The 24184-nt window shown below is 55.9% G+C and overlaps 4 protein-coding genes across 5 annotated transcripts; 2 read left to right on the top strand and 2 right to left on the bottom strand.

Moving 5' to 3' along the window:
- Window positions 1-603: 603 nt before the first annotated feature.
- On the bottom strand, window positions 604-3165 carry LOC118261076 (hepatic lectin-like). The gene is made up of 6 exons (XM_035571728.1): window positions 3123-3165; window positions 2166-2273; window positions 1830-1904; window positions 1380-1531; window positions 947-1059; window positions 604-739 (listed from the first exon to the last, which is right to left on the bottom strand). The coding sequence occupies exons 1-6, from the start codon at window positions 3163-3165 to the stop codon at window positions 604-606; spliced, it is 627 nt and encodes a 208-aa protein (XP_035427621.1).
- Window positions 3166-5161: 1996 nt separating this feature from the next.
- FBXL12 (F-box and leucine rich repeat protein 12) lies at window positions 5162-7217 on the bottom strand. The gene is made up of 3 exons (XM_035571722.2): window positions 7116-7217; window positions 6841-6913; window positions 5162-6750 (listed from the first exon to the last, which is right to left on the bottom strand). Exons 1-3 carry the CDS (start codon window positions 7205-7207, stop codon window positions 5977-5979), a joined length of 939 nt encoding a protein of 312 aa, XP_035427615.1. The 5' UTR covers window positions 7208-7217; the 3' UTR covers window positions 5162-5976.
- On the top strand, window positions 7178-9403 carry UBL5 (ubiquitin like 5). 2 transcript variants are annotated; one of them, XM_035571723.2, is made up of 5 exons: window positions 7178-7319; window positions 7689-7749; window positions 8222-8305; window positions 8412-8449; window positions 9171-9403. In XM_035571723.2, the coding sequence occupies exons 2-5, from the start codon at window positions 7694-7696 to the stop codon at window positions 9212-9214; spliced, it is 222 nt and encodes a 73-aa protein (XP_035427616.1). In that variant the 5' UTR covers window positions 7178-7319; window positions 7689-7693; the 3' UTR covers window positions 9215-9403. The 2 variants fall into 2 exon arrangements, with proteins under 2 accessions (XP_035427616.1, XP_035427617.1); XM_035571724.2 differs by having other exon boundaries at window positions 7266-7468.
- Window positions 9404-9686: 283 nt separating this feature from the next.
- On the top strand, window positions 9687-22234 carry PIN1 (peptidylprolyl cis/trans isomerase, NIMA-interacting 1). The gene is made up of 4 exons (XM_035571707.1): window positions 9687-9807; window positions 11419-11619; window positions 17647-17757; window positions 20939-22234. The coding sequence occupies exons 1-4, from the start codon at window positions 9720-9722 to the stop codon at window positions 21046-21048; spliced, it is 510 nt and encodes a 169-aa protein (XP_035427600.1). The 5' UTR covers window positions 9687-9719; the 3' UTR covers window positions 21049-22234.
- Window positions 22235-24184: the final 1950 nt, after the last annotated feature.

Below are 24184 nucleotides of genomic sequence, written 5' to 3' on the forward strand. Positions count from 1 at the left end.
CCTTGTTGGGGGGGTTCCTTGTAGGGGGGGTGTCCCTATGGGGGGTGGGTGTCCTTATGGGGGGGGCGCTATGGCGGGGGGGCTCCATGGCGGGGGGGGCGCCACCCTTTGGTGCCAGCAGCCCCTCTTGGCACAGCGCAAAGCTGGGCTCATCCGATGCCAAGCGGGGGCCGGGCAGTTTTGCAAAGTGGAATCCAAATTATACAAAAAAAAAAAAAACAAAACAAAACAAGGAAAAGTTCCCAAAATTACGATTTTTTTTTTCCCCTGATAGGAAAACTGAGCTGGCACCAACTCCCCAGACACAGCTCTTGACCCGCACCCTGCATCCCCTTTGTGCCCGCCGCCGCCCCAGCTCGGCCTCCCCAGAGCAGAGAGGCCACGTTAACCATTGCTCCAGAGCAATAATCCTCCTTTATTCGGCCGAGCTCCCCATGGAGAAGCTGGATTCCTGCTTAGGACCATGGAAGTCCAACCCCGTCCCCAGCAGGACAGGGCGGTCGAGAGGAACCGGCAGGAAACGGGCAGGATAGTATAAATTAAGAAGAGAAAGGAAACATTTGGGGTGCCAGGGCACCGGCACGCCGCTTTGCTCGGCACCGCTCAGTTGGGCACAGGCTTTTCGCAGAGGTAGTAGCACTCGAAGGTGCAGTAGACGTCGTTCCACTGCCCAGAGGTCCAGACGTGGGCGCAGTCCTCGTTGTTGCCGCTGTTGTTGGGCTCGCCCTCCTTCCAGAATCTGGGCAGAGAAACGTCAAACTGGGTGAGGGAAATGCAGGGAGCGTGGGGTGGGGACAAGCTACGCCTGTCTTGGATGATTTTGGATGATTTTGGGCGCCTTTAGATGCTGTGCTTGGCTCTGCTACTGTGTTAGACCTGATGTGAAACAGGGGTGCGCCAGCAGGCTGTGGTTTTGGGGTGCCCACCGGGGCAGGCTGGCACTCACGTGAACGTGCTCTTGTAGTCGGTCCCGTCGATCCATTCCCACTCCCCTTCCGAGTTCCCGTCCGTCAGCCCAATCCAGAAGCGCTCATTCCTTGTCCTGAACATGACAAAATTCTGCAGCGGGGAGAGGGATCAGGAGGGAAAGCGCCAGGAAAGGGCTCCGGGAGCGAGCGGGCTCGGGGCACAGCCGAGCCCTGCGCTTGGCTGCTCCTTGGGGTCGCGGAGGAGCGGGATGGGGACCAGAGCATCCCGCAGAGCTGCGGAGCCCGGGCTGGCGGGCAGGCAGCGCGAGTTCTGCCTGCTCTCTGCTGGCTGCTGCCGAGGACAACAGCAGGCTCTGGGACGCTCCGGCATCCCAAAGTTGGGGCCGTGGGGCACGGAGCAAAGGATGCAGACAGGAGCTGGGTCTAACTGGTGGCTGCTGGGGTCTTTACCTGCTTGGCGAAGCTGTTAATGATGGCCAGGCGCGAGTGCATCTCCTCGCACTGGGTCTTTGCCTTGTACCAGCTCATTCTGTCTATGGAGAAGTAGTAGCATTTGCCATCGAAGTATTCCCACTCCCTGGCTTCAGGTCCGCAGGGAAACACTGGGGGAAGAAGGACGGGGGGCAGTCAGGAGGGATTTCCCAGCAGTGCTCCGGTGCCAAACTGGTATGGGCACAATCCTGCAGCTGTATATTGGGTTCCCACAAAAGCACCTAAAAGATGCCTCTACTACAAGGTGGATTTTTATTTCCAATGGAAAAAAAACTTGTCAGAAGGCAGGAGAGCAGACCCCGCTGGACCACCCAGCCCTCCTGGAGCCCTGTCTGTGCAGGTGCCAGCTTAGGGAAAGCGCAGAAGGGGGGTACGAAGCCGTGGGTCTGGGCAGCATGCAGGACTTACAGAGGGAATCCCTGTTGGAAAAGTTCAGTTTCTTCTCTGTGTGCACCTCGTTGAGTTTAGAAGAGACGGCAGAAACTGCGTTGAGAGAGGGAGAGAGACACGGTGGGGTACTGGTTGTACTGGTATCGGCCAAGAATGAGGATGAGCTCTGTTCTGGTGCATTTAACCCACTCCCTGCTCCATGCCTCATCCTTTGGAGGTCTCCGTGGAGGTCCGAGCCCCCAGCATGGTGCCAGCCCCCAGCCCCACAACCTCATGCATCTCTTGGTCCTACCCGCCTAATTAATTAGCGTGAATTAGCATGAAGCATCCACCCGCTCAGAGGGGCTTTGGTACCTCTGGAGAGCGACACCGCAAACAGGGTGATCATCAGCAAGAAGGAGAGCGCCAGCAGAAGGTAGATCGTGAGAAAGGACCTCAGCTTCTGCTGGAAGAAGCTTCTGTCTTTAAAATAAAACACAAGAGATGTGAAAAACGGTTCCCCTCTGGCCACCAGATTAATTTGAGTTTCATAGCTCCTCGGGCTCCATTGATAGAAGGGTTAATGAATAACCTGGAATGGTTAACTTTTTGCTACAGAAGGCAAAATTTGGGTGATAGCTCCTGTCCCGACCCCTCTGGGGCACAGCGATGGGCACAACGGCTGTCACGCCGGTGCCTTGTGCTAGCATTGCCCCGTGTTATGGGGCAGGGCAGGTGATTTTCTGCCAGGTATCACACAAACAAAACCAAACCAGTGCCTCCTCTACAGAAATGATGTTTTTATGCTGTGTATTTTGGGATATGACATGTTCTAGACCCTCCTGGCTGCCTGGTGGAAAAGCAAAATGGATTTCCCTAGTGACAGCCCTCTGGGGGGTCTTTGCTGTCCCTTACTGGTGCTGGGGGGCTCGGAGGGGGGTCAGAGCCACCCTTGGGAGGTCTGTGAGGGTGCTGGGAGCCCATTTTGGGGCCCTGGGTCCCTTCCAGGTTGAATGAACCCACTCTCGGGTGCTGCTGGGTGGGCACCCGGCTCCTCCCCAGCACCCACAGCCCCTCACTGCCCCCCTCGCCCGTTCTCCAGCTGAGCCTCAACTCAGGGAGCAGCTTCTTAGGGCAGGGTTCCTCACACCAACCAATCAAGCCCGTTAGATCCAATTAGCCAAACTCCCTAACGGGTGCCCTGAAGACCAGACCTTCCTCTTCCTCACAAACCAGGCGCCTTGGCAGGGGAAGACCAGGCCGGGAGATCGGGGCTCGGTGCCTCTCTCGATGAAGCAGCGGATCGAAGGGTTTAGCAGGGCTGAGGTTTACCTTTAAAGATGTGCAGGTCATCGTGGAGATGTTCCTCGTCCATCGCCACGAGCTTTGGCTGGCCCTAGGAGCACGTAGGTAGGAGCTTGGTCATCAGAGTGTTTGGAGGAGAGGACGCGCAGTGCCTCTGGGGACGTTCGGTCCAAAGGTTAGCATTTAACCAGCAGGTTTTCGAGCTGCCTCTTATTGGCTCCTGCTCTCAAAATAGCAGCTTGGATCGCGTCCACTTCCAATAACCCGCCTGTCTGGGGGCTCTCGGCCAGCCGAGCTGGGCGCCCGTTTGGGTTGAACATCCCTGTGGAGTGAAAAGGGCAAATTGTCGGCTTCCTGAGGCGGTTCCCTTGAGTGGAAGGGAACGAACGCGCCGCTTCCAGAGCAGGTCTGGAAAACAGACTCCGGTTTGGGAAGGAGCTGCTTGGGAACGTCAGCCTTCTGATGAAGCGCTGCTCCCTGAATTCATCGATAACCCAGAGTTCAGGGCCTCTCTCTGGTGAATTCTTTTTGTTTTGGGGGCTGTGGCCTTCACTCCCCTGAGCCCCGACACAACCCCGTCTCCTGTTCCATACGCTGGCTTTGCTGGGGTTGTAGCTGGCTTTCTGCAAGTCTTTCGGCCCGCATTTAAGAAGCGTAGGGGGTTGATTCTGGGGTGTGCACACAGTGAGGTGGGCTTGGGGGAAGAGCTGTGCAAGCTAAAGGAGTTACGTGATGGCCAAAGATGAAGTGGAGACCAGACCCCTCCGAGCTTGGGACGGAGAAGAAATGAGGCCCTGGAAGAGCTCCCCAAAGCTTGTGGGGAGAAAATGCTTCAGCTGATGGATGAGGAGGGGCAATGCTGTGCTGCTGGGGCATCGATGGATGACTTCAGAGGGCCTTTCCAGTCCTTTACTCCTACTTTTTGCCTCTGGTCACCCAATATTCACAGTTCCCCTCAGGCGATAGCCAGCAGCCAAAACTTAATGCAGCGGGAAGGCTGCTCTGAGGCGTGTGAACTTGCAATTGCTGTTCTGTGCTATTCCACATTCAGAAATTATGCATTCTGCAGAGATGATGGAAAACGGGCAAGTTGGGACCGTCAGATATTAAATTACGTTGTTTGGTGCGCTGTGCCATCAGGCTCGCAAACATCCCACTGCAAACATCGGGAGAACATTTAGGTTCTCCCGGCATCAGGCTGCACGTTGACTGACTGACAAATTTGGCTGGTTTTAATTTTCCCTTTTGCTGTTTTACCTTCGCTCTCCGAGCCCAGAGAGTGCTGGGACAGATAGTGCTGAAGTTTTAATAACGCTAATTACTCCAGCGTAAATCTCTGGGCCTGCGATAAACACGTAGCAGTGGTTATTAAGCTGGCAGCCTTGGGATGCTTTCCAAAGCAGAGCTGGGGCATTTACCACTGTTTATTTGCCCCAAAGCTACAGCAAGATTGTTTGTGTATAGGAACAGGAAAGCAGAATGAGGCCAGGGCACAAAGACCGGCTGCTAGCGAGGTGCACAGCAACGAGGATTTCGTCACAGGGGTCAGTGCCATCCAGGGCTGGCCAAAACCTAGCAGCTCGTTGCACAACCCGCAGCTGAATGGAGGGGAGGGGGTGCAGGGGGTGAAAAGAGCCGCGTCTCGAAGCAGCACCTGGTAGGAGAGAGGCTCAGCTGAGCCGTTAATCCTTCCTCCCACTGCATTTCCTAGGAAATCTCTCTATTGTCTCTCCTGGCTCCCAGTGGGGAAAAAAATTGAGGTACTTGTGTTCTGCAGGAAACCGGTTCATATCAGAGGGGATGCAAACATCCAAGAGAATCTCTTAGAGGATCCTGGGCCTGGACATTTGCTCGAGCTCTCTCCAAGCGTTGTCCCTACCATAAAGGAAAATATTCCCTAGGACTGGAAGGGTGGCTAAAGTGGGAGACAAATCCCTGGGTGTCCCCGAGGCACTTTGTCTCACCGCAGCTTTGTTAATACCCAAGCACACTGCTTGGTGTCAGGAGCTGCCTGACTTCTTTATTTTATTTAGTTCAGTTAAAACCTTGCAGCAGGGGGGAGACATAAGTCAAAATATTTTTTATTTATTTAATAAATACAATATTTGATTTAAAAATGCCCTTGGCTGACTCCGGGATCCAAGAATAGCAATGTCACAGCGCTACAGCCACAACGTCCGTTATCTGGGGTTACAACACTGCAGGTGGGAGGAGATCGGGGGCAATAAAAAGTGACAGGGCAACGTGGCTGCTCCCAGGACAGCCAAGAGAGGCGATGGCAGCCTCGACGATGCCTGCAAGCCCACGCCAGTCCGCCTGTGGCCACATGTTGTTCTTAGCACCATTTAGGAAGCCTCAGGACCAAAACTTCCTGGAGAACAGCTTCAAACACCAGTCCTGGGGGAAGGCACCAGTGTGATGATAGCCTGGCCTGTGACAACAACGCTGTCTGGGCAGATCACCCCAGCTCTTCCAAGAACACAGCCCTGGCACGTGTGGCTGAAATATTTCTTCCTCAGCACAGCTTGCAGCCTACGTGCAGGGCGGTGAGGCAACCGGGTTAGGCATTAACTGGACGTCTGGGCTTTGGGCTCTGCGGCAGGAGGCCGCCTCGCTTCACTCCTGCAATTCGGCACGGGTTAAGCTGCTGCCTGATGCTCAGCAGCAGGGGGAAGAGGAGCAAACAGAGCTTTAGCTTGTAAACCGGCCACGCACACACCCTCTAGCCTCAGCCAGACCAGCTTGGCTCACTGTTTCAGCCCCTAAATAATTCTGTTCCCCAAAACGTGAACAGCAGCTCCCAGGTAATAAGGTTTTACGCCAAAAAAGGGGAATTGGAAGCTCAGCAATGAGTGGTGAATGCCCTCCCGCTTTGGGCTGTTCAAGGAGTGTGTGAGAAGCTACAGTTGGGCAAGCTCGCCTGAATTTTACCCATTGCCTCATCTCCAAAGTCAGCCCCGTCCAGTTTCAGGTTCCTCAGCTGGGGAAGCGCTCGGCACAAAGCGGCAATGGCGTCTGGGGAAAACTTATCGCAGTGGTCAAGGTGCAGCATCTCCAGGCACTTCAGGGCTGCTAAACAAGCCAGGCCCATGTTCGTCAGGGAGTAAGCGCTGCTGATCTCCAGGAACCGGAGATGTTTCATGTGGTGCCCGATGAAGTGCAGGGCTGAGTCGGTAACGACGCAGTGACGCAGCACCAGGCGCTGCAGCTCCTCCAGGTGCGGAGCCGCGCTCTGAATCCCCGCGTCTGTTACGCGGTAGGTCCCCGACAGGGTCAGCGTCTTCAGGCGGTTGCGGGAAGAGACGTTCAGCAGGTGCTGGTTGGAAAACGCAGGGACTTTGTGGACCACAAGGTGCTGCAGCCGGGGCAGGGCTTGGGCTTCAGAGCCGCAGAACCAGGCAGCAGGGATTTCGCAGCAGCTCAGTTCCAGGACCGTGATGGAATCGGGGAAGCTCTCGTAGGGCAGCAGGCGCAGGTCGGCTTCAGCCAGGCAGAGCCTTGTGAGCCGCGGGCAGCGTTTTGCCAGGGCGGCCAGCAGCGCAGGGGTCAGCAGCCGCTCCCTGCCGCCGGCAAGCAGCGCGCCCCGAACCCGCAGGGTCCTCAGGCTGTCGCCCAGGCGGTGCCGCACCAGCTGCCACAGGATCTTGGAGCTGAGCTGGGGGGAGAAAAATTAAAAATAAAAAAAGGGGGGCGATCACACAAGGGGGCCGGAGGGGTGCGGACCCCAGCCGGGGAAGAAGCCCACCTTGTGCGGGCTCAGGTCCACGTCTGCCCACAGCACCCGGTCCTGCACCAGCTGCCTCCAACGCCGGCAGACCCTGCAGGGAAGAGAGAAAGGAGTCACGGAGGAGGCCGGGGGACCGGGGAGAAGGCGGCCGAGCCCCCGGGCACCGGGGAGGAGGCGGCCGGGGGACCGGGGACTCTCGGGGAAGGAGGCAGTCGGGGCTTGGAGACCGAAGGAAGCGGCCAGGACTCCGCAGAAGGCCTCGGGAGAGGCCTGGTCGCCGGTGCCGGCCCCACCTGGCCGCACGGAGCCGATCCCGCAGCGGCAACAGCGCCAGGACCCGCAGCAGCACCGAATCGGGGACCTCTGCCGCCATCTTGGCCGCCATTTTGCGCGCCGCCATTAGGGGGCGCCGCGGCGCTTCCGGCCCCGCGCACTTCCGCTTCCGGTGCGGCGGAAGCGGCGGCGGAGCTGCGCAGGGAACGGCAGCGGTGGCAGCGGTGGGTGCTGGGACCCCCCCCCCCCCCGCGTGGTCCCGGTTAGCCCCGATAAACCCTCCCGGGGTCTCTCCCGTCACTCTTAGCAATCCTCCCGCTTCTCGGTAACCCCCGTTCCCGGTAAACCCCGCCTCCGGTAACTTACTCCCCCGGTAAGCCCCCCTCCGGTAACCCCCGTTCCCGGTAACCCCTGTTCCCAGTACCCCCCGCCACCCGTAACCCCCAACCCCCCCCATAAACCCACCCCCGGTAACCCTCAGCCCCGGTAACCCCTCCCCGCAGTACTCCCCCTCCGGTAGCCCCCCCCCCCCCCCCCCACCCTTTCGCCGCCGTTCCCCCGAGCACCCCCCGGTGACCCCTCTCTTCCCCCAGCAACCATGATCGAAGTCGTTTGCAACGACCGCTTGGGCAAGAAGGTGCGGGTGAAATGCAAGTATCCCCCGGGACCGGGACCGGGGGGGCACCGAGGGACCGGGGGGCCACCGGGGAACCGGGGGGGGCACCGGGGGGGGACACCAGCGGGCACCAGGGGACCGGGAGAACACCGGGGAAGAGACCAAGGGGGTGCCAGGGGACCAGGAGACTACTGGGAGGGCACTGGGGGACTGGGAGGGGACTAGGAGGGCACCAGAGGGAGGACCGGGGGGGACTGGGAGAGCACTGGGGAGGACTGGGGGGCACCGGAGGACTGGGAGAGCACTGTGGGGGGGGACTGGGGGACACTGGGAGGGGACCAGGAAAGCACCAGGAGGGCTCTGGGGGGGCACCGAGAGGGTACTGGGGACCGGGAGGGCACCAAGGAGCACCAGGAGGGTGCTGGGGGGTCACTGGAGGGTGCTGGGGGGACACCGGAGGGCACCGGGGGGGGCTCCTCCTGCTTCTGCTTTCCTTAACGGGGCCGCCAGCACCGAGGACTCCATCCGCGACCTGAAGAAGCTCATCGCGGCGCAGACGGGGACCCGCTGGGACAAGATCGTGCTCAAGAAGTGGTGAGCGGCCTGGGGGGGGGGACGTGGGGCACCCGCCGCGTCCCCGGGGCGCTTCGGGACGGGGCCGTGACGACCGGCCCGCGCCTCACTGTCGCGTTCCCAACAGGTACACCATCTTCAAGGACCACGTCACGCTCGGGGACTGTATCCTTCCCGCGGGGCGTCTCGGTGGCCTCCCTCCGGGGGCGCGTTCCCGTTAAATAGGGGGGGGGTGAGGGTGGCTGCCCGGTTCTGTGCCGTTAGCAGGCGGGGGGGTTCAACCGGGGAATGGGGGCGTTGTCACCCCCGTCACAGCCACCTCGTGGAATTATTAAGGTCGGAGAAGCCCTCCGAGGGCCAACCGTCCCCCTACCACCGCTGTCACCCACCGAACCGCGTCCCCAAGCACCGCGCCCAACCTTCCCTTGACCACCCCCAGGGACGGTGACTCCACCACCTCCCTGGGCAACCCGTCCCAACGCCTGACCGCTCTTTCTGAGGAGAAATGTCTCCTCGTTTCCAACCTGAACCTCCCTCGGCACAACTTGGGACCATTCCCTCTGGTCCTGTCACTGGTTACCTGCGAGAAGAGGCCGACCCCCAGCTCCCCACACCTCCCTTTTGTGCTCCAGGCCCTTCCCCGGCCTCGTAGCCCTTCTCTGGACACGCTCCAGCGCCTCGATGTCCTTCCGGCAGTGAGGGGCCCAAAACTGAACCCAGCACTCGAGGTGCGGCCTCACCAGAGCTGAGTACAGGGGGGGCGATCACCTCCCTGCTCCTGGTGGCCGCGCTGTCCCTGACGCGAGCCACGGTGCCGTTGGCCACCGGGACACGCGGCCGGCTCACGGTCAGTTCCTTCCCCCTTCTCCTTAACTCCAGCCTGCAGATGAGATCCACGACGGCATGAACCTGGAGCTGTACTACCAGTAGCCGGGCCACCAGCGGCCTCCTCGGCCCTTCCCAGTGCTCCCAGTCCCCCCCCACCAGTGGAACCAGTGGCCCCCCATGGGATCCCCCGTTCCTTTCCCCCGGCACGGCTGGGCTCCGGCCCCACCGAGGCTCTAAACGCCCCCACGGGTGTTTTTTTTTCTAGTTTCTAATAAACTCCTCCCTCCACTCGCTGCTCTCTGCGTGCTTTTGGGAGCCGGGGCCGCGATCGGTGCCCCCCCGGGGCCGCGATCGGTGCCCCCCGGGAAGCGCCGGGGAACGGGGGGGGCAGAACGAGCGCGTTTACCCTTTTTGACCCTCGGCGGCCACCGTCCCTTCCTTGATCACGTGCCGGGGTACCGTCCCACCTCACCGCACACCCCCCCCCTCCCTTCCCGTAGCCAGCGGAGTGACGCGCGCTCCCACCAATGGCGCGGCGAGTGGGCGGCGCCCCGTGGCCGAGCGGACCAATGGGAAGAGCGAGACGGGGGGGGGACGAAAGGGACCAATGAGGGCCGGGAGGCGCAGGCGAGGGAAGATGGCGGAGGAGGAGAAGCTGCCCGCGGGCTGGGAGAAGCGGATGAGCCGCAGCTCCGGTACGGGGCGGCCGGCGGGGACCGGGGGGCGGCCGGCGGGGACCGGGGGAGGCCCCGAGGCACCGGAGGAGGTCCCGAGGCACCGGGGGAGGCCTCGAGGCACCGGTAGAGGCCCCGAGGCCCGCGGCCGGGCGGCTTCTCCCCTCAGCCCCCAGCTGCCGAGCCCCGCGGAGAGCCCCGGAGCTGGGCTCTGGAGGCCGCCGGGCCCGGAGCGGCCGGTGCCGTGCTCCCGTTCCCCGCGTGGGGCGGTGCCGGTGGCTGCAGGGTCCGGGGGGGGGGGGGAGTGGGGGGGGCGGTGGGTGCGGGGCCCGGTAACCGGGTTGGGGGGGGGGAGTGGGGGGGCGGTGGGTGCGGGGCCCGGTAACCGCGGGGGGGGAGGGGGGGGGGCGCGGCCGTTTGGTCCCGGGGTGGGTCCCGCAGCGGCCGAGGTTGGAAGGGATCCGTGGGGGTCACCGGCAGGATCGCCCCGAGCACCTCGCGCAGGATCCAGGCGGGGGTTTGCGTGTCTCCGGGGATGGAGACTCCAAAAGCCCTCAGAGCAACCGATTCCCGTGCTCCGTCACCCTCAGGGGAAAGTAAATAAGAGCAAAAGACGCTCCCAGTAAAGCAAAAGACGCTCCCGGTAAATAATGCTCTGAAACGGAGCGTGGCTGGGGGAAGTTTTGGGGCAGGGCGGCGTTTCCAGCACGGTTTGCTGTTCTGCAGCAAGAGCTTTAGGGTTTAGGGGCTCGAAAATGGGCTCCCAGCAGCTCACGCTCGGTTTTATCCTTCGTTTGGCTGCGGGGGGGGGGGGGATGAGGGAGGAAAAAAGGGCGTGCGTGGCCCTGCTTTGCCAGAAGCGTTGCGGTTGCTGCGTCCTGAAGAGGGGCAGCGTTGTGGCTCTGTGGAATTAACAGTTCATTAGCTGGGGATTCGTTAGGAAATCCTGCGCCTTGCTGTTAGGTCCTGGCTTTCTGCCCGCCACCGTGAGGTGCAGTTGCCGGTGTGATCCCTCACCGTGCTTCGCTCGGCTCTTTTCTTGACCCCTGGCGTCAGTGGAGTGATTTGGGGTGAGCCCTGGGGCAGAGGAGAGCAGAAATGGTCTCGGCGCTGAGTTGCTGCGGGTGGATTTCAGGCGGGATACCGGCGTTACCCGGCCTTAACGCTGACCGAGTCACTTCGAGAAGTTCTTCGCAAGAGCTTCGTGCTCCGGAAAGGTCGCGTTTTCTGGTGGAAAACTGACTTCAAGAGGAAAACCTCGTGCCATGCCAAGATCCGCCCGGTGCCAGCGCTACCTCCCGAGGCCAGCACCACGGCGCCGTCCACCAGGGTGCTGCCTGCGAGCGTTTGTGGTCCTGGCTGTGCCCGTGGGTGTTCTGCCACCGCTCTGTGGCACCGGGAAAGGCAGCTGGAGCCGCTCCCGCGCGGAGCTTTTGCTTTGACTAAAGCCAGGCTTGTTCCCGACTCGCGTAGGAAACGGCACGGCGCTGTCAGGCGTCGTTTCCTCCGTCTGTGCTCGAGCTGATGGGGCCGGCTGCTTGCGGCAGCGCAGCTCGTGGTGCCCAACGTGACGAGGAGCTGGTTCTTCGGGGGGGGGTTTTGTGCTGACCCCAGCCTTTTCTCTCTCCGCAGGCCGCGTTTATTACTTCAACCACATCACCAATGCCAGCCAGTGGGAGCGCCCCAGCGGCAGCGGGAAGAACGGCCAAGGGGAGCCCAGCAAGGTGCGGTGTTCGCATCTCTTGGTGAAGCACAACCAGTCCAGAAGGCCCTCGTCGTGGAGGCAGGAAAAGATCACGCGGACCAAAGATGAGGCACTGGAGCTTATAAATGGCAAGTAAATGCAGGAGAGAGAGAGAGAGAACGGTACCGTTGTCGGGGAAAAGTCCTTTTAAGGCTAGACTTAACCCCGAGCTAAGTGGCTCAGTGTGTCGTGGACTCACTGAAGCAGTGTTTAAGCCAAGAGGCTTGAACGTGGACTTTTCACGTGGCGCAGCCACTTGGAGAAACCCTTTTTGCCCTGTGGTTTGCTCAGCACGATTAAATGATGTAAAGATAGGTCCCAGCCCATCTGTCTTTCCCCTCATTTTTTTTTTTTTTTTTTGTGATGTTACCTCAGGTTTGTTTGTATTTTCTTTGTAAACGTGTACTTCTCCATTAAAAAAAAAAAAAATAAAATTATTTAAAGCTAAACCAAAATGTTCTTTAAACATTTTCTTTTTGTTTAACGTCACTCGACTCCTTGCCCTGAGAGCAGCTAAGTTCCGATTAACCTCCGCTTGAAACCGAGTTGCTTGTAGGAGGCAGTCAGCCCTGCCGAGGCCGTGCAGCTGATTTTTGTCAGCCCGGGCTTTTCCCCGATGCGTTCTGGCTCGTGGCGTGGTCTAGGAGCAAGGGTCCTGCGCGTCTTCCGCAGTCGGTGGCGTTGATCCTCGCAGCCTGGCTCTTCCCTTGCAGCTCTGGCAGTAGAACTGAGTTGATGTCGTGTTCCTTCGGTGCTCGGGTTTTGCTCCTCTGGAGGCACGTTGAAAGCGCTGCTCTTCCTGCTGGCTTTTTCCTCTTAGGGTGAGAAACGTGGGGCTCGAGGTGAGGTTTAAATCACGCCCGCTGATTAATTTAAGAAATGAGCCCGTGCTCTCTAGTGGGCGGCGCCGTCTTCTTCAAAGGCCGGGGACTGTCCAGACCCTACGAGCCCGCAGACAGATTCTGCCGTCCTGGAGCTGCCTTATTTTCTATTTTGGCTTCAGCAGCGAGGGGAAGGAGAGAGGCAGCGTGCTTTATTTATTGCCTTGATCCTGACCAGCAAGAAATGGAAGGACTGTCTCGTTTGAAAGCCTCGGGTGGGGGAAAATCTCCCCCTGCTGCATGATCGGAAGCAGGGAGGCAGCGACCAGCAGGTGGTGTGCAGGCCTTCTGGAAGGGGAGCTGAAAGCTGGCACAGATGGGAATTTTCTCGGGGAATTGTCTCTGTCAGGTTAGGGCGGCTGAGGAAGCGTGGCCGGGGCGGGGGGGGCGATGAAGCAGGACGCACGCCTGGCGTGGAGATCTGTGCCAAGGGCGCTGAGAGTGGTGTAAAGATAAACAGATTGAAAGATGTCAGCCATGCTGCAAGCCTGCAGTTCCTTTCTCTCTCTCTCTCTCTCTCTTCCTTTTTGTGTTTGAAGGACAAAACTGTTTTAGTCCCCTCTCTTCTTGGCATGGGTGAACTTGGTTCGGCAGCAGAGGGAATCGGTGGTGTTTTAGGAGGGAAGGTTCTCAGGCAGAGCTATCAGGAGGTGTTTCAGGAGCTCGTGACCGGGTAGGTTTTTTGATAGTTAGAGTTCTGTGAACTGGCTGTCTCTAGGAGCCTGGATAGCGTTATTTGGGCTCAACGGTTGTCACCGTTTTTATTTCCTTTAGGTGCTTTTCTCTCTCTGAGGTGCCGCGGTTCTTTGCTCCCTGTAAGGCGATGCCAGAAAAACCCCAGACAGCTTCATCTTCCCTCGGTGCCAAAGGATGCGACGAAGCTCCGCAGCTCCCGAGCCCCCTTGCTAGCAGATCTTACGTTTCCCGGCCTCTCTGTGGTGCCTGAAGGGGGGAAAGTTGTGCTTCAAACTGTGTAAACACCCTGTTTGCCTCCTCCCTAAAAGCCACTAGGGAATTCATTCCTAAGTCTGGGATGCCGGCATCGAAAGGAGTCTTTTTTTTTTTTTGTTGTTCCCGTCTGTGTTTGTCCCCGGTAAATGTTATTGGTGGGAAGCTCGTAGGGAACATCAGCTCCGCGGCTTCTCGCAAGCGCTCAAAGTTTCTAGAACAGCTAAAACTCGCTGCGAGGACGCGCGGCTCAGCTCTGCCACGGCTTTCGTCAGTCAGGCATCGCTGAACTTCCCCGAGCAGATGTGCTGTACCTGCTGGATGTAATTATAGCGTGGAATTGGCTAAGTAGATCTCTGGGGAGGGATTTGTTTGACAGGCACAGCACCACACGTTTCCGTGTTTTGTTTGGAGATCGCTTCTGTCTGGGATATCTAGCGCTGGCGTTAACGCTTTATGCAATAAAAACCCGAGAAGGTAATTTGATTAGGGAGCTCTCCGCTCCCGCAGGAGAGGGGACGGTGCTAAAGATAAATGTTTTAGGTAGGTGAGCTCAATTAACGTCACGTACTCCATTTGACGGCTTTCCTCCGCTAAAAACGGGGGAGAGCCGAGAGAGCTGGAGGGGTGCGTTGGCCACGAATAATTTTTCATCCGTTAAGGAAGGGGCAGCGGAGGATTAAATGTGGGTTAGGCCTCGCGTTGCCAGAGCTGGAGGACCTGGCCCTTGCCGGGTGCTTTCTGATGGGCGCTGACAGAAAGAAATTGGTGACTTGAGGCTGGGCCTCCCTGTTAAGGGTGAGGAAACCTTTTGGTCCCTCTCGCAAGCTTGATCAGTCACCGTTTAAGAAGCACTGAGGCTTTTGTGTTTCTCCTCGCTGTGTTTGCTCTGAAGGTTATTCCGGAACGTCTCCGCTCCGATGCGTGGAAGCCCGGTTTCCAGCTAAATACTGCTTATGATCACTTTCTCCCCGTTGTTTCTTGCGTTAGAGCTGTTTTATTACTTAATTAAATTTAGTTTCTTCCTGATGGTGACCTCCCAGTGGATTTGTAGCATCCTGCTCTTTTTACCAGCCTGTTCCTGCCCGCGAAGCCAGCCAGGCTTTTAGCTGCTGGTAATGTAGGTCACCCGTTCTGCTGTTTCTACTCTTAGCCCTTTTTCGCACTTCACTTCCAATTAATCTTCCTTGAGCACGGGTTCGTCGTGGGATGCAGCATTCCACATTAGCTCTTGGCAGTGCCTTCTCCTGTGGCATTTGCCGTTATATTACCCTCCTCTCGTGGAGATGCCGCGACTTCGGTGCGGCGTGCCTCTCCGTTAAAGCCCCGCTGCCCGATTTCTGCTGGGTTGCGACCCCGTACCTGACGTCCTCCTCCTGGTCGAGCTCTCGGCCCCCAGCAGAAGCTGTCGCCGCGTTTGCGCGTGCGTGTGTCACTTCGCTTGGCGCCGTCGAATCTTGCTTGGTCATTTCAGGGCACGTTTAGTATTCCGGTCCTCCTTTCTGCTGACAGCGCTTCCCCGCCCTCCGGCTCCCTCTGTGCGCGTTCCGTTAGCCTGGCCCTGCTCCGTGCCGCAGAAGCGGCTCGCGAAACGCCAGGATTCACCCCCAGAATTTCAGCCCCCAAACTTCTCCCCGTTCCATTTCAGCGCAACCCGCCGCCGTCCTTCGTCTCGCTTTTCTTGCGCCAGTCTCCCGCCGTTTGACTTCACTGACACCCGAGGGATTTTTAGGGGGGGATTTATTCAAGGCAGTACCTTTTTTTTTTTTTTCTGGGTGATTTCTTTTAAACAGCTGAGAGCTGTTTAAAAAAAAAAAAAAAAAGCTTCTTTTTTTTAAAAAAAAAAAAGCTTTAAAAAGCTTCTCAACTGGGGAGAAGGCTCACGAATCCCTCCTCGCAGAGCCCAAGTTCGGACACGATGCAAGCGTCTCGTCCTCATAGAGGGGACGTGAAGCAGCACCGTCAGCTTTAGGCTTTACCCAGGAAAACCCTCATCCGCTTGAGAGGCAGGTTTTGCTCTCAGGCTGGTTGCCCGTGTAAAATTAGGAAGTTTTAACGACCAAATTCCCTTTCAGTGCGTTATTGACTGTTTGCTCTGCAAGCTTGGGAAAGGCTCTACCACTAGGACCCAGCTGATGCGACCAGCGTGGGCGGTTTAAGAGAGAAACGCGGAAATGTAGACGCTCGGATCCTTAATTTGGGCGCTTTGTTGCTTTAAAGCGTAATTCCTGGCTCTTCGGGATGTGATGTGTACCGGGATGATGGGGACTTGCCGGGGACTGGCAGCTTTATGCAATTAGATGTGTATTTACGGTGGTGCAAATATGTATTTTAGGATAAACTCTGTTTTGTCAGCAAGTAGCCTGTTCGTGCTCAAGCAGCTTAGTTTAATAGGATGAGCAGCATCGGTTTCCTTCCTCGAGCGTCCCTGTGTGACTGCTGTGAACTGCCTGCCACCCGGATAAATAATCCTCCTCCTTTTCCTAGCGCAGGATACGTAGCTGTTGTCTGAAGCCTTGTCGAGTTTCAGGCTTTTGGGTATCTCCTGCCTGTACGCGCGGGGCGGGTGGGATAATCTCACTTTGGTAACAATCCCGGTGATTTCCGTTAAAGCAGGTTAGGTACTTCAGGAATGAAGGTAACTTGCTTTGCTATTTCAGCTACTAAGAGGCAACCTCCGCTCCCGTTTTCTGGCTGCTCTCCCAGGTATTTCCTCAGCTATGTGGCATCAAATCGAGCTGGGAGATACTGGTTTCTTCATCCTTTGTGGCAGAAACCACCTGAGAGCATCCCTCCAGATCCCTCCTTAACAGCTTCAGTGTTTGGGGTTGCGTTCCTTTCCTCTTGATTTCTCGTTAAGGAACGCGAGCTGCTGTTACTGCCCTGTTCCAGACTCACTCCGTTTTTAATTCAGCCAAAATTTTAGCCAAGTGGTGCTGCTGCTGCTACCGACTTCTTCGTGTTCCTTTCTGGAGGTGGAAGAACTGCCTTGGTCAGACGTGGAAGATGGCTTTGCCAGTTCTTTCGGAAGCTGAGAGGAGATTTCTGCAAGGAGGGATTTCAAATTTAAGCAAAGCTCTCAGGAGAAATCGGTTTAGCCAGGTTTCACCAGCCCTGGTCTGGGGCCGTTCCTCTGGGGTAGGGATCTGTGGCTCCGTTGCTTCCTGGCTTCCTCTTGGAGATGTTCCCCTGCTTAAAATATGTGGACGAGTGATTTTTTTTTTTCAGTGTGACTTCGTCTTAATTCCTTGCCTACGCTCCGAGGCACAGAAAGCGAGCTCTCCTGGCAGGAACAGGCTGTCCTGGGAAGGCAGAGGGCTTCCCAAAATCCCAGCTTACGCCACCGTCCTCATGCAGAAACATTTCCTGCGGTCGCTGCTAAACCGCGTTTCGGCAGGGGTTGGCTGCAAGTCAGCTGGACCCACGCTGGCTTGGGCTTTGGCCGAGCGGTTACGCTCGTGATGGAGCCGAAGCCGGTCGAGCCTCAGGAATCTGCACGGGGTTTTCTCCTCGTCTCAGCCATCCATGAAAGGCTGAGGGATGCGGCGGCGGCATCTGAGCGTCGCTCATGGCTGCACACGCTCAGGTTCTGTAATTACTGGCTCCCCAGTCCTGCTGGCACGCCGGTAACTGGAAAATGTGTTCTGCCAGGTGAACCAGCTCCTGGATTGTCTTGTGAGCTAACACGGGGGTTTCCATGGGTCTGGATCAGTGAGGCAGGGCTCTCGGTTAAGGCTACGAGTATTTCTTTACTGACCTTTTAAAAAGCTGTCTTTGCAAATAACTCGCTCCTTGGGGATTCTTTGTGCTTGGTCTTCCACCGAGGCGAGCCCTTCCGAAGTCGAAAGCTCATCTGTTTTGAAGCCCAATAATAAATTCCCGTGCTTTAGGGGTAGCAGTAGGTGGAATTAACTTTTTTTTTTTTTCTTTTAACAGAAGCTTAAATAGAAATGGACCCTGGGGCAAAGGTGGAAACGTGCTCGGCAAAATAAAAACCTGTGACAGTTGCTTTTGGGGTGTTAGGGAAGTTTGGCTCTGTCTTCGTTCGGGCTTGAAAGGCTTTGTGTGGAGGGGGGAATATCGAACGCTGTGCAGACGTGGTTCTCTGTGCCCCTTTTCTTGGGGGATGCAATGCTTAAGGCACCTCCGAAAAGCGATGATGTCCCCTTCTTTGCTGGGAACGTTTCTCTTGCACTGTTCTTGATCGGGTTTGGGGGGCGGAGGTGTTGATTTTTGTCTTTTTCCCCGTTTTCCCTCTCCTGACCGAATTACTCCCTGTATCTACAGGCTACATCCAGAAGATAAAATCGGGAGAAGAAGACTTTGAATCCCTCGCTTCCCAGTTTAGCGACTGCAGCTCGGCGAAAGCGGGCGGCGACCTGGGCGCCTTCGGACGAGGTGAGTCGAGCTCGGACCAGCGCCACCAGCACCAGATTCCCGAGGGGGTGCTGATCTCCCTGGTAGGGAGCAAGGTTTGGTAACGCACCCTGCTTCGGGGGAACGAACACAGAAACGGATCCGTGTGCTCAGCAGCCTGCTGTGCAGGAAATGTAGCTTGCTGCCTAGAAGTTAAACCAATTAGCAGTGCAACCATAATGCTCTTCCAGGCAGAGAGGGGATGTTGGAATTGGCTTTTCCCTCTAGGAAAAGATTTCTCTGGTTACGCTGAGTGGAAATCCAGTTTCCCAATGTAACAGGCCACGGATAAGGAAGAAGCGGTTAAGCCTCGCGGAGGACATGCTGGATAAATGATTTGGCATTCCAGTCTTAAATGAGAAAGCTATTAACAAATTGTGGAAATGGGAACGATTCGCAGCCCACCAAAATAATGTTGCTGGCGAGAGAATTCGTTACAGGGTTATTGATTGGCGCAGTCAGGGAGCGATAACAAAAAGCTCGTGGATGCGTCCTCGTTAATGAGATTTGCGAGGGCAGGAGGAATGATCTTTGGGATGGGAAAGCGGAGCACTGAAACCTGTCTTGCTTTATCTCACCGGTGCTTTTTGCAGTAATTTCCACTAGGAGCAAGATATAAAAGCAATGATGTCACGAGTACGGCTACAGTATTTAAAGAACAAGCCCAAATCTTTGCAGCGAGGGTGTCCATGCATATTTTATTTGAAGAAGGTCAAGAAAGGTACCTGTCAAAGAGAGAAAATGCTATATTTGTCGTTATAATCCGTGCCCCGGAGTCGCAGGAACTTGCAGCAATCCCAGAGGAGGATCTGTAGTAAGAGCTGCCCACGTCTGAAACGGCAAACAGCGCGTCGAAGCCTGTCGTTTTGGTGGAAGTGTTTTTCCCCAGCTCACGCTTGGGGTTGGTGGGAAGCAGGCTGGAGCGCTCAGAAGCTCGTCGCAGGCTCTTACCCTGCGGCGAGCACACGAACCTGGCAGGAGGAGCCTGCACAGCTGCCCCCCAGGGCTGTCACCCACGCGGGCGGGGAGCCCCAGAATATTTCAGGCACCGGTGGGCGTGCTGCTGCAGGGGTGATGCTGGAAGGGGCTCCAGAGCTGCTGCTTCAGCCCCTGCTGCCCGAAGCCCGCCTGGTTTTTGCAGGTGAAACTGTGTTCAAGAGTGTAGGGTTCTGGTTTCTTTTTTCATTATATTTTTGCCAATATATTGGCAATATTTTTGCCACTTATTTAATCACTGCTCCTTTTTAGGGTCCGGTGCTGCTACAGTTCAGCAGCACTTGCTTCTGCAGTCATAGGGCAAAACGATGATATTTTCTGGGTTCGCATACAACAAAACATCTGCCCTGGGAGGGTAGGTTCAGTAGAAACTCTCAGCTCCCTGTGGTCTTCAGAGGAGTGCAGGGAAAAAAAAAATAAATATATATATATATATTTTTTTTCCTGGCTGCAGCAAAACCTAAAGGAATGTTGCAAGAGGCAGTCTCCACTAGATGACACTAGAGCTATGAGCGGTGGCCAAACTCCTCAGCTGTCACGCTGTCCCCAGCTCTGCCGCTTTTCTTACTGGGCTGAAAATGTAATTTGTTAGAACTTGGAACACTGGTTTCTTCAGAGGTGAAGTTATTAAAACATTTCCATTTATCTTCCTGAAACCCTTCAAATAAGTCTTGCCTTCTGCTCGAATAAGCGCTGCAGGGTAGCGGAGAGGCTGTTACTTCAGCTGAAGTAAAGATTTCAGGTCCTAGGAGAAAAGAACCGAAAACCTGAGGTGCCAAGGTGGTTTTTATCTGATGGTGATTGACACTGGCTTTGTAACTGGAGCCTGGGAGCCAGGCAGGCTGTTTGCCTCCCCTAGCAATTTAAATGCTGAAGAGAGAGAAGTGAAACGGGAAAGTCAGAGGCATCGGATCACTTGAGTAATCAAATGTTTTTTCGGATGGGGAAAGCACCAAGCTGAAGCTGTTCGGGCTAATCCTGAAAGGGAGTTGTTGAGCTCTTGTGGCATCTTAGCAGCCTCGCTAGAGAAACGGGTACGGCTGGGTGTAGGACCTGAAATAAAACGTAAATTCTGGCAATGCTGCTTGGCTACACGCGGTGCCTCTCGGATGTGTGGCCACCGAGCGGGCTGGGAAGCTTTAATTTCCAAAAAGACCGGTATTTTGGTGAAACGTCTGCTGGTGATCCAGCCTGTAAGCTTTCCGCAGCCCTCTCCTCGCGTGTAGCAGAATCCAAAGCCACAGCGTTGCCTTGAAGCTTGGAGGCAGGGGTCGTAAACCACCAGGAGATTTATGCTGCGTTTTTGGCAAGGCACCGCTCTGTACATCTCCGCAGGCAAGTGCCACGAATGCGGTCAGCGCTGCGAGCATAGAGCGAGGGTTTCCTTTGCACGGGGTGCTGTCACCTCACAGGCATCTCCTTTTGCTGCTTCAGCTTTTGCCAAGAGTCCCCCCAGTGAGATTTCAGCTTTTCGGTAACGGCGGAGCCTCGTTATTTTGGCTGGGGTTTGCCAGTTTCCTCGCTCTAACTTCTGTTACAGGAAACCAGGCACAAATGCCATCCCCGTGCCGCTTATTCTCTCTGCTCCCCGCAGAGCCGCGCTCGTTCTGCTCGTTATTCCCCTCGTGGGGAACTTCCTCTGGCTTTCCTGAGCCCGGGTTACTGAACCTCCTAGAAGTCGGTGACTCGGAGCCCTAACGGCAGCTCTTATCTAGGTCATGACATTAGCCACGTGTGCCTTGTAAATTATTTAGCGCAGCTTGTAATGCACACCGCATCCACTCTCCCTGCGCACCTCGAGGGCGCGTGAGGCTGCAAGACAAACATCCCCTTGTGCCGGTGAGTCTGCAGAACAGATTTCCTCTGCCTTCCGAGTCTGCAGCTCTCTGACTATCTTCCCTTGCTGCAGTGATGTCTGCAGGATCTGAACAAAATCTCTGTTCAAGGAGAGGGGGGGGGGGGGGAAAAAAGCGTGTACACGCATGTGTGAATGAGTTGTTTTGGATCATCTTCTGGGAGTATACAAAAACAAACACCCCCTGCAAGTTGCTAATTGGTGACTTTGTTGTTTGCCTGGAAGCTGTCTTCATTTGAAGCTTGCTTGCTCGGAAAGATCTTCCAGTCTTTGCTGGGCTTAATTGAACTTTCTCGTTGCTGCTCTCTGCAGGTCAGATGCAGAAACCTTTTGAAGATGCCTCATTTGCGCTGAGGGCGGGCGAGATGAGCGGACCAGTTTTCACAGAATCAGGGATCCACATCATCCTACGCACAGAGTGAAGTGCCTTGGTGACACGTAGAAAGGAAAGGGCGAGGGGAAGAAAGGGAAAAAAAAAACCTACTCCAACCCTGCACTCTCCCAGATGAACTTCATATCCAGTTTAAAAAACAAAACAAACAGGAAAAAAAAAAAAAAAAAAAGCTCATTTCATATCTCAATATCTCCTGTGGCACCTGACACAATGTTTTTCACCTGCAGAGATGCATGGTTAGCCAAGGGTGAGAACGCAATCAAAACGAGACAGTAGCATCTTTCATGAGCAGACAGAATGTTAAAAACAACAGTTCTGGCATGCCACAGCTGCTTGAGTTATATTGACATGTCTCCTAAGCCGAGGAATTGTCAATGCTAAAGGTCACACTTCAGTGCTTCCCACCTCCTCCCCGTTAGAGACGCAGAGTTATTTATTGCAGCGCGGCACTGACGATGGTGAAGCTGACTTGTGAACTCTGGTGCTATGACGGAATGAACTCCCCGCCCCTCTGCATGTTTGTTCAAACACGTTTTAACCAGAATAAACTGTGTTTGCTCTGCAGTCCAGCCCGTCGGTTTGTAGAAGCGATTTGCTCAAGCCGGTTGTAAATTGACCGTAAGATAGCAAGCGATGAGCCAGTTGGCGTGGGGCACCCGCGCCTCTCCCCAGCTTCCCTCGCTGCAGCTCTCCCCGCGAGGATCGTCCCTCTGTCCCGTCCCGCGGTGGCACCCGGAGCTTCCCCCCACCCCCGGCTCCTGCCGCCGCTCTTGACTAAAACTTGAAGATGCCTTTTGGTCCTGAAAGCAACTGAGAGAGGTTCACGGCCAGTAGTTCCCGCGGCAGGGAGAGCGGTAGGCAGCCCGAGCTGCGTAGCGGTCCGTAGGGTGCTGCGTGCTGCCCCTTCCAGCCCGAGGTCGCTCCATTCGTTAGGCAGTGCCATCCTGTAGGGCGGACTGTATTACGGATTTTCAGTTTTTAGCTAGAAGGCTGTTTTTTTTGTTGTTTTTTTTTTTTTTTTTCTCAAGTTCCTCTCGATCCACTTGTGGTTTAGACACTGTTAAGTCATTGTTTTCCAGTTACACTGCATTGCTTATGTTTAGCAAAATAAAAACAGAAAAAAATAAATAAATAAATCCCAGCTTTGGTCCAGTGCAAACCAGCTGTAAAGTTCCCGTTCTCGTAAGCAGGAAATAAAGCCCTCTCCAATTAAACATTTCAGGAGCTCTGGTATTGATTATTTCTCCTCCTCTGTCTGTAGAGATCTCGCTGCTCCTATTGCAAATGAAAACCTCTGCAATATCTGCTGAGTTGGCTGATGCCGATTGGTTTAATCCTTAAAATGGAAATGGGGCTTGCGTGGTATTAAGAAAAACTTCTCAAAATTTCTGTCTTAAGCTGTAAGCTAATATTCTCTGTTCTCCCTTGGCGTTGGGTTCACGTGCTTAGCGTCGAGTCGATGTCTCGTTTTGTAAGAACTGTTCAAATCCCGCTATAAGCTGCTAATTCGGGTAAAAAAAAAGAAGTACTAAAAGTGCGATTTGATAACTGATCCTTCCCTCCCGAGTTCTGCAAACGTAGGTGTCCCGTTCACAGTACAAAACCAGCCGCGACGGCTCCTCGGTGTGCTTTTTTTCCGAAGAGCTCCCATTTTAGAGCTGGGGAAAGGCAACGTCTCCTCCCGCCTCTCTCCAATTACCGGGCTCACCTAAAACAAACATCCGAATATCGCTGGCGTTTCTGCTTTTGCTTTTACCCTTGCTGGTTATGCCGGGGAAATGGAAGGCTTTTGTGCATCAGATAAAAGTTGGTTTCCGTAGCAATGCATCGATTTAAAAAAAAAAAAAAAACCACACATCCAGCACAGGGTGATGAGCAGGTGAGGACTTAAAAAGGGAAATTACCTCAAATAACCGCACGGTATCATGAAAGCGGGATCAAAGGTAAATGAATGAGAGCAGAGATGTCAGTTCTGTCTGGAAACGCAGAAGGCGAGTGCCTTTCTGCTGCTGCAGGGGCTTTTGCTTCCCAGTTGGTGCTGGTGCTGTGCCAGTCCCAGCACAGGCTTCGAACTGGGACCAGTGGCCATGAGAGAGATGGGGGGAGCTTTTTGGGGTGGGGGTGAAGATGCTGCCGGTGGGTTGTAACGGAGCAGGACCTCTGTGAGGTTGTGCGAGAGGGAGCTGGCCTCTAAAAAGTGCTTGGTGGTGGGGTTTTCTCACGCGGGCAGCGGGCGCGGGGTATTTCCTACGGCTGGGAGCTCCCTAAAGCGTTACGCCGCTGGGGCTCTGCTGTACGACGGTGTCCGAGCAGCACGAGACAATAAATGTCCTCGGGATTTATGCCACCAGAGATAAATCCTCGAAAACGTGGTTTGTACCGCCATATATATGCTTGAAAACAAAGCAGCTGTCAAACCCAAAGGGGTTCAGGGCAGGATCTGGTCGATACCTCGCTTACGGGCTGCTCGCCTGCAGCTCCAGATGGGGGTTGGCATTTCTGCTCGGCGAGGCTCTTCCTCTGAAGTTTGTCGTTGTTTTCCCCAGCGGTTCTTCTCCGTTTGTACGTCTCTTGGATCTTCGGAGCAGGAGGTGGAGAGACGAGGGTAGGGTACAACCGTTTGTAGACGCGCTGCTAAAGCGAGGCGAGCAGCTGGGCTGGGGAAGGACCTGCCCGCGAGTGTCTCCGCTGGAAATCCTGCCACTTGACGTGGAGGGGACGACTTCTTCATTGCTGCTTCTCTGGAGCCTGGTGGCTCTTCCCTTGCAGCCTCTGCTTGTGATCTTCAGCCCTTCAAAAGAGGGGAAACCCGAGCCCAAGCGGGCAGTGCTTGCTGAAGCCCCCGTGGAGCCCTTCCAGCGCTGGGGTGGCCGTGGAGCAGCTTGGAGGGGCTGGGACAGGCTCGGGATGACCAGGGGGACGTGCCTGGAGCACCAGCGATGTTTCCCAAAGCCCCGTGGCAAAGCCCCCGGCTCCTCCATCCCGACGCGGCCTCATCCTTGCCTTGTTTGCGCCCGCTCTCCTCTTCGCAGGGGCGACAAACCAGGAGCTGCCTTGGTCCCCTGCCCTTTCCCCGGGGAACCCGCGCTTGTTGCTGCGCTCGGCGAGCATCTGTGATACAGTAACCTGATTTGGCACGCCATCGTGGCCTGGATTCGGGGCCT

The sequence above is a fragment of the Cygnus atratus genome, chromosome 30 (assembly GCF_013377495.2).
Source record: "Cygnus atratus isolate AKBS03 ecotype Queensland, Australia chromosome 30, CAtr_DNAZoo_HiC_assembly, whole genome shotgun sequence".
Lineage (NCBI taxonomy): Eukaryota > Metazoa > Chordata > Aves > Anseriformes > Anatidae > Cygnus > Cygnus atratus.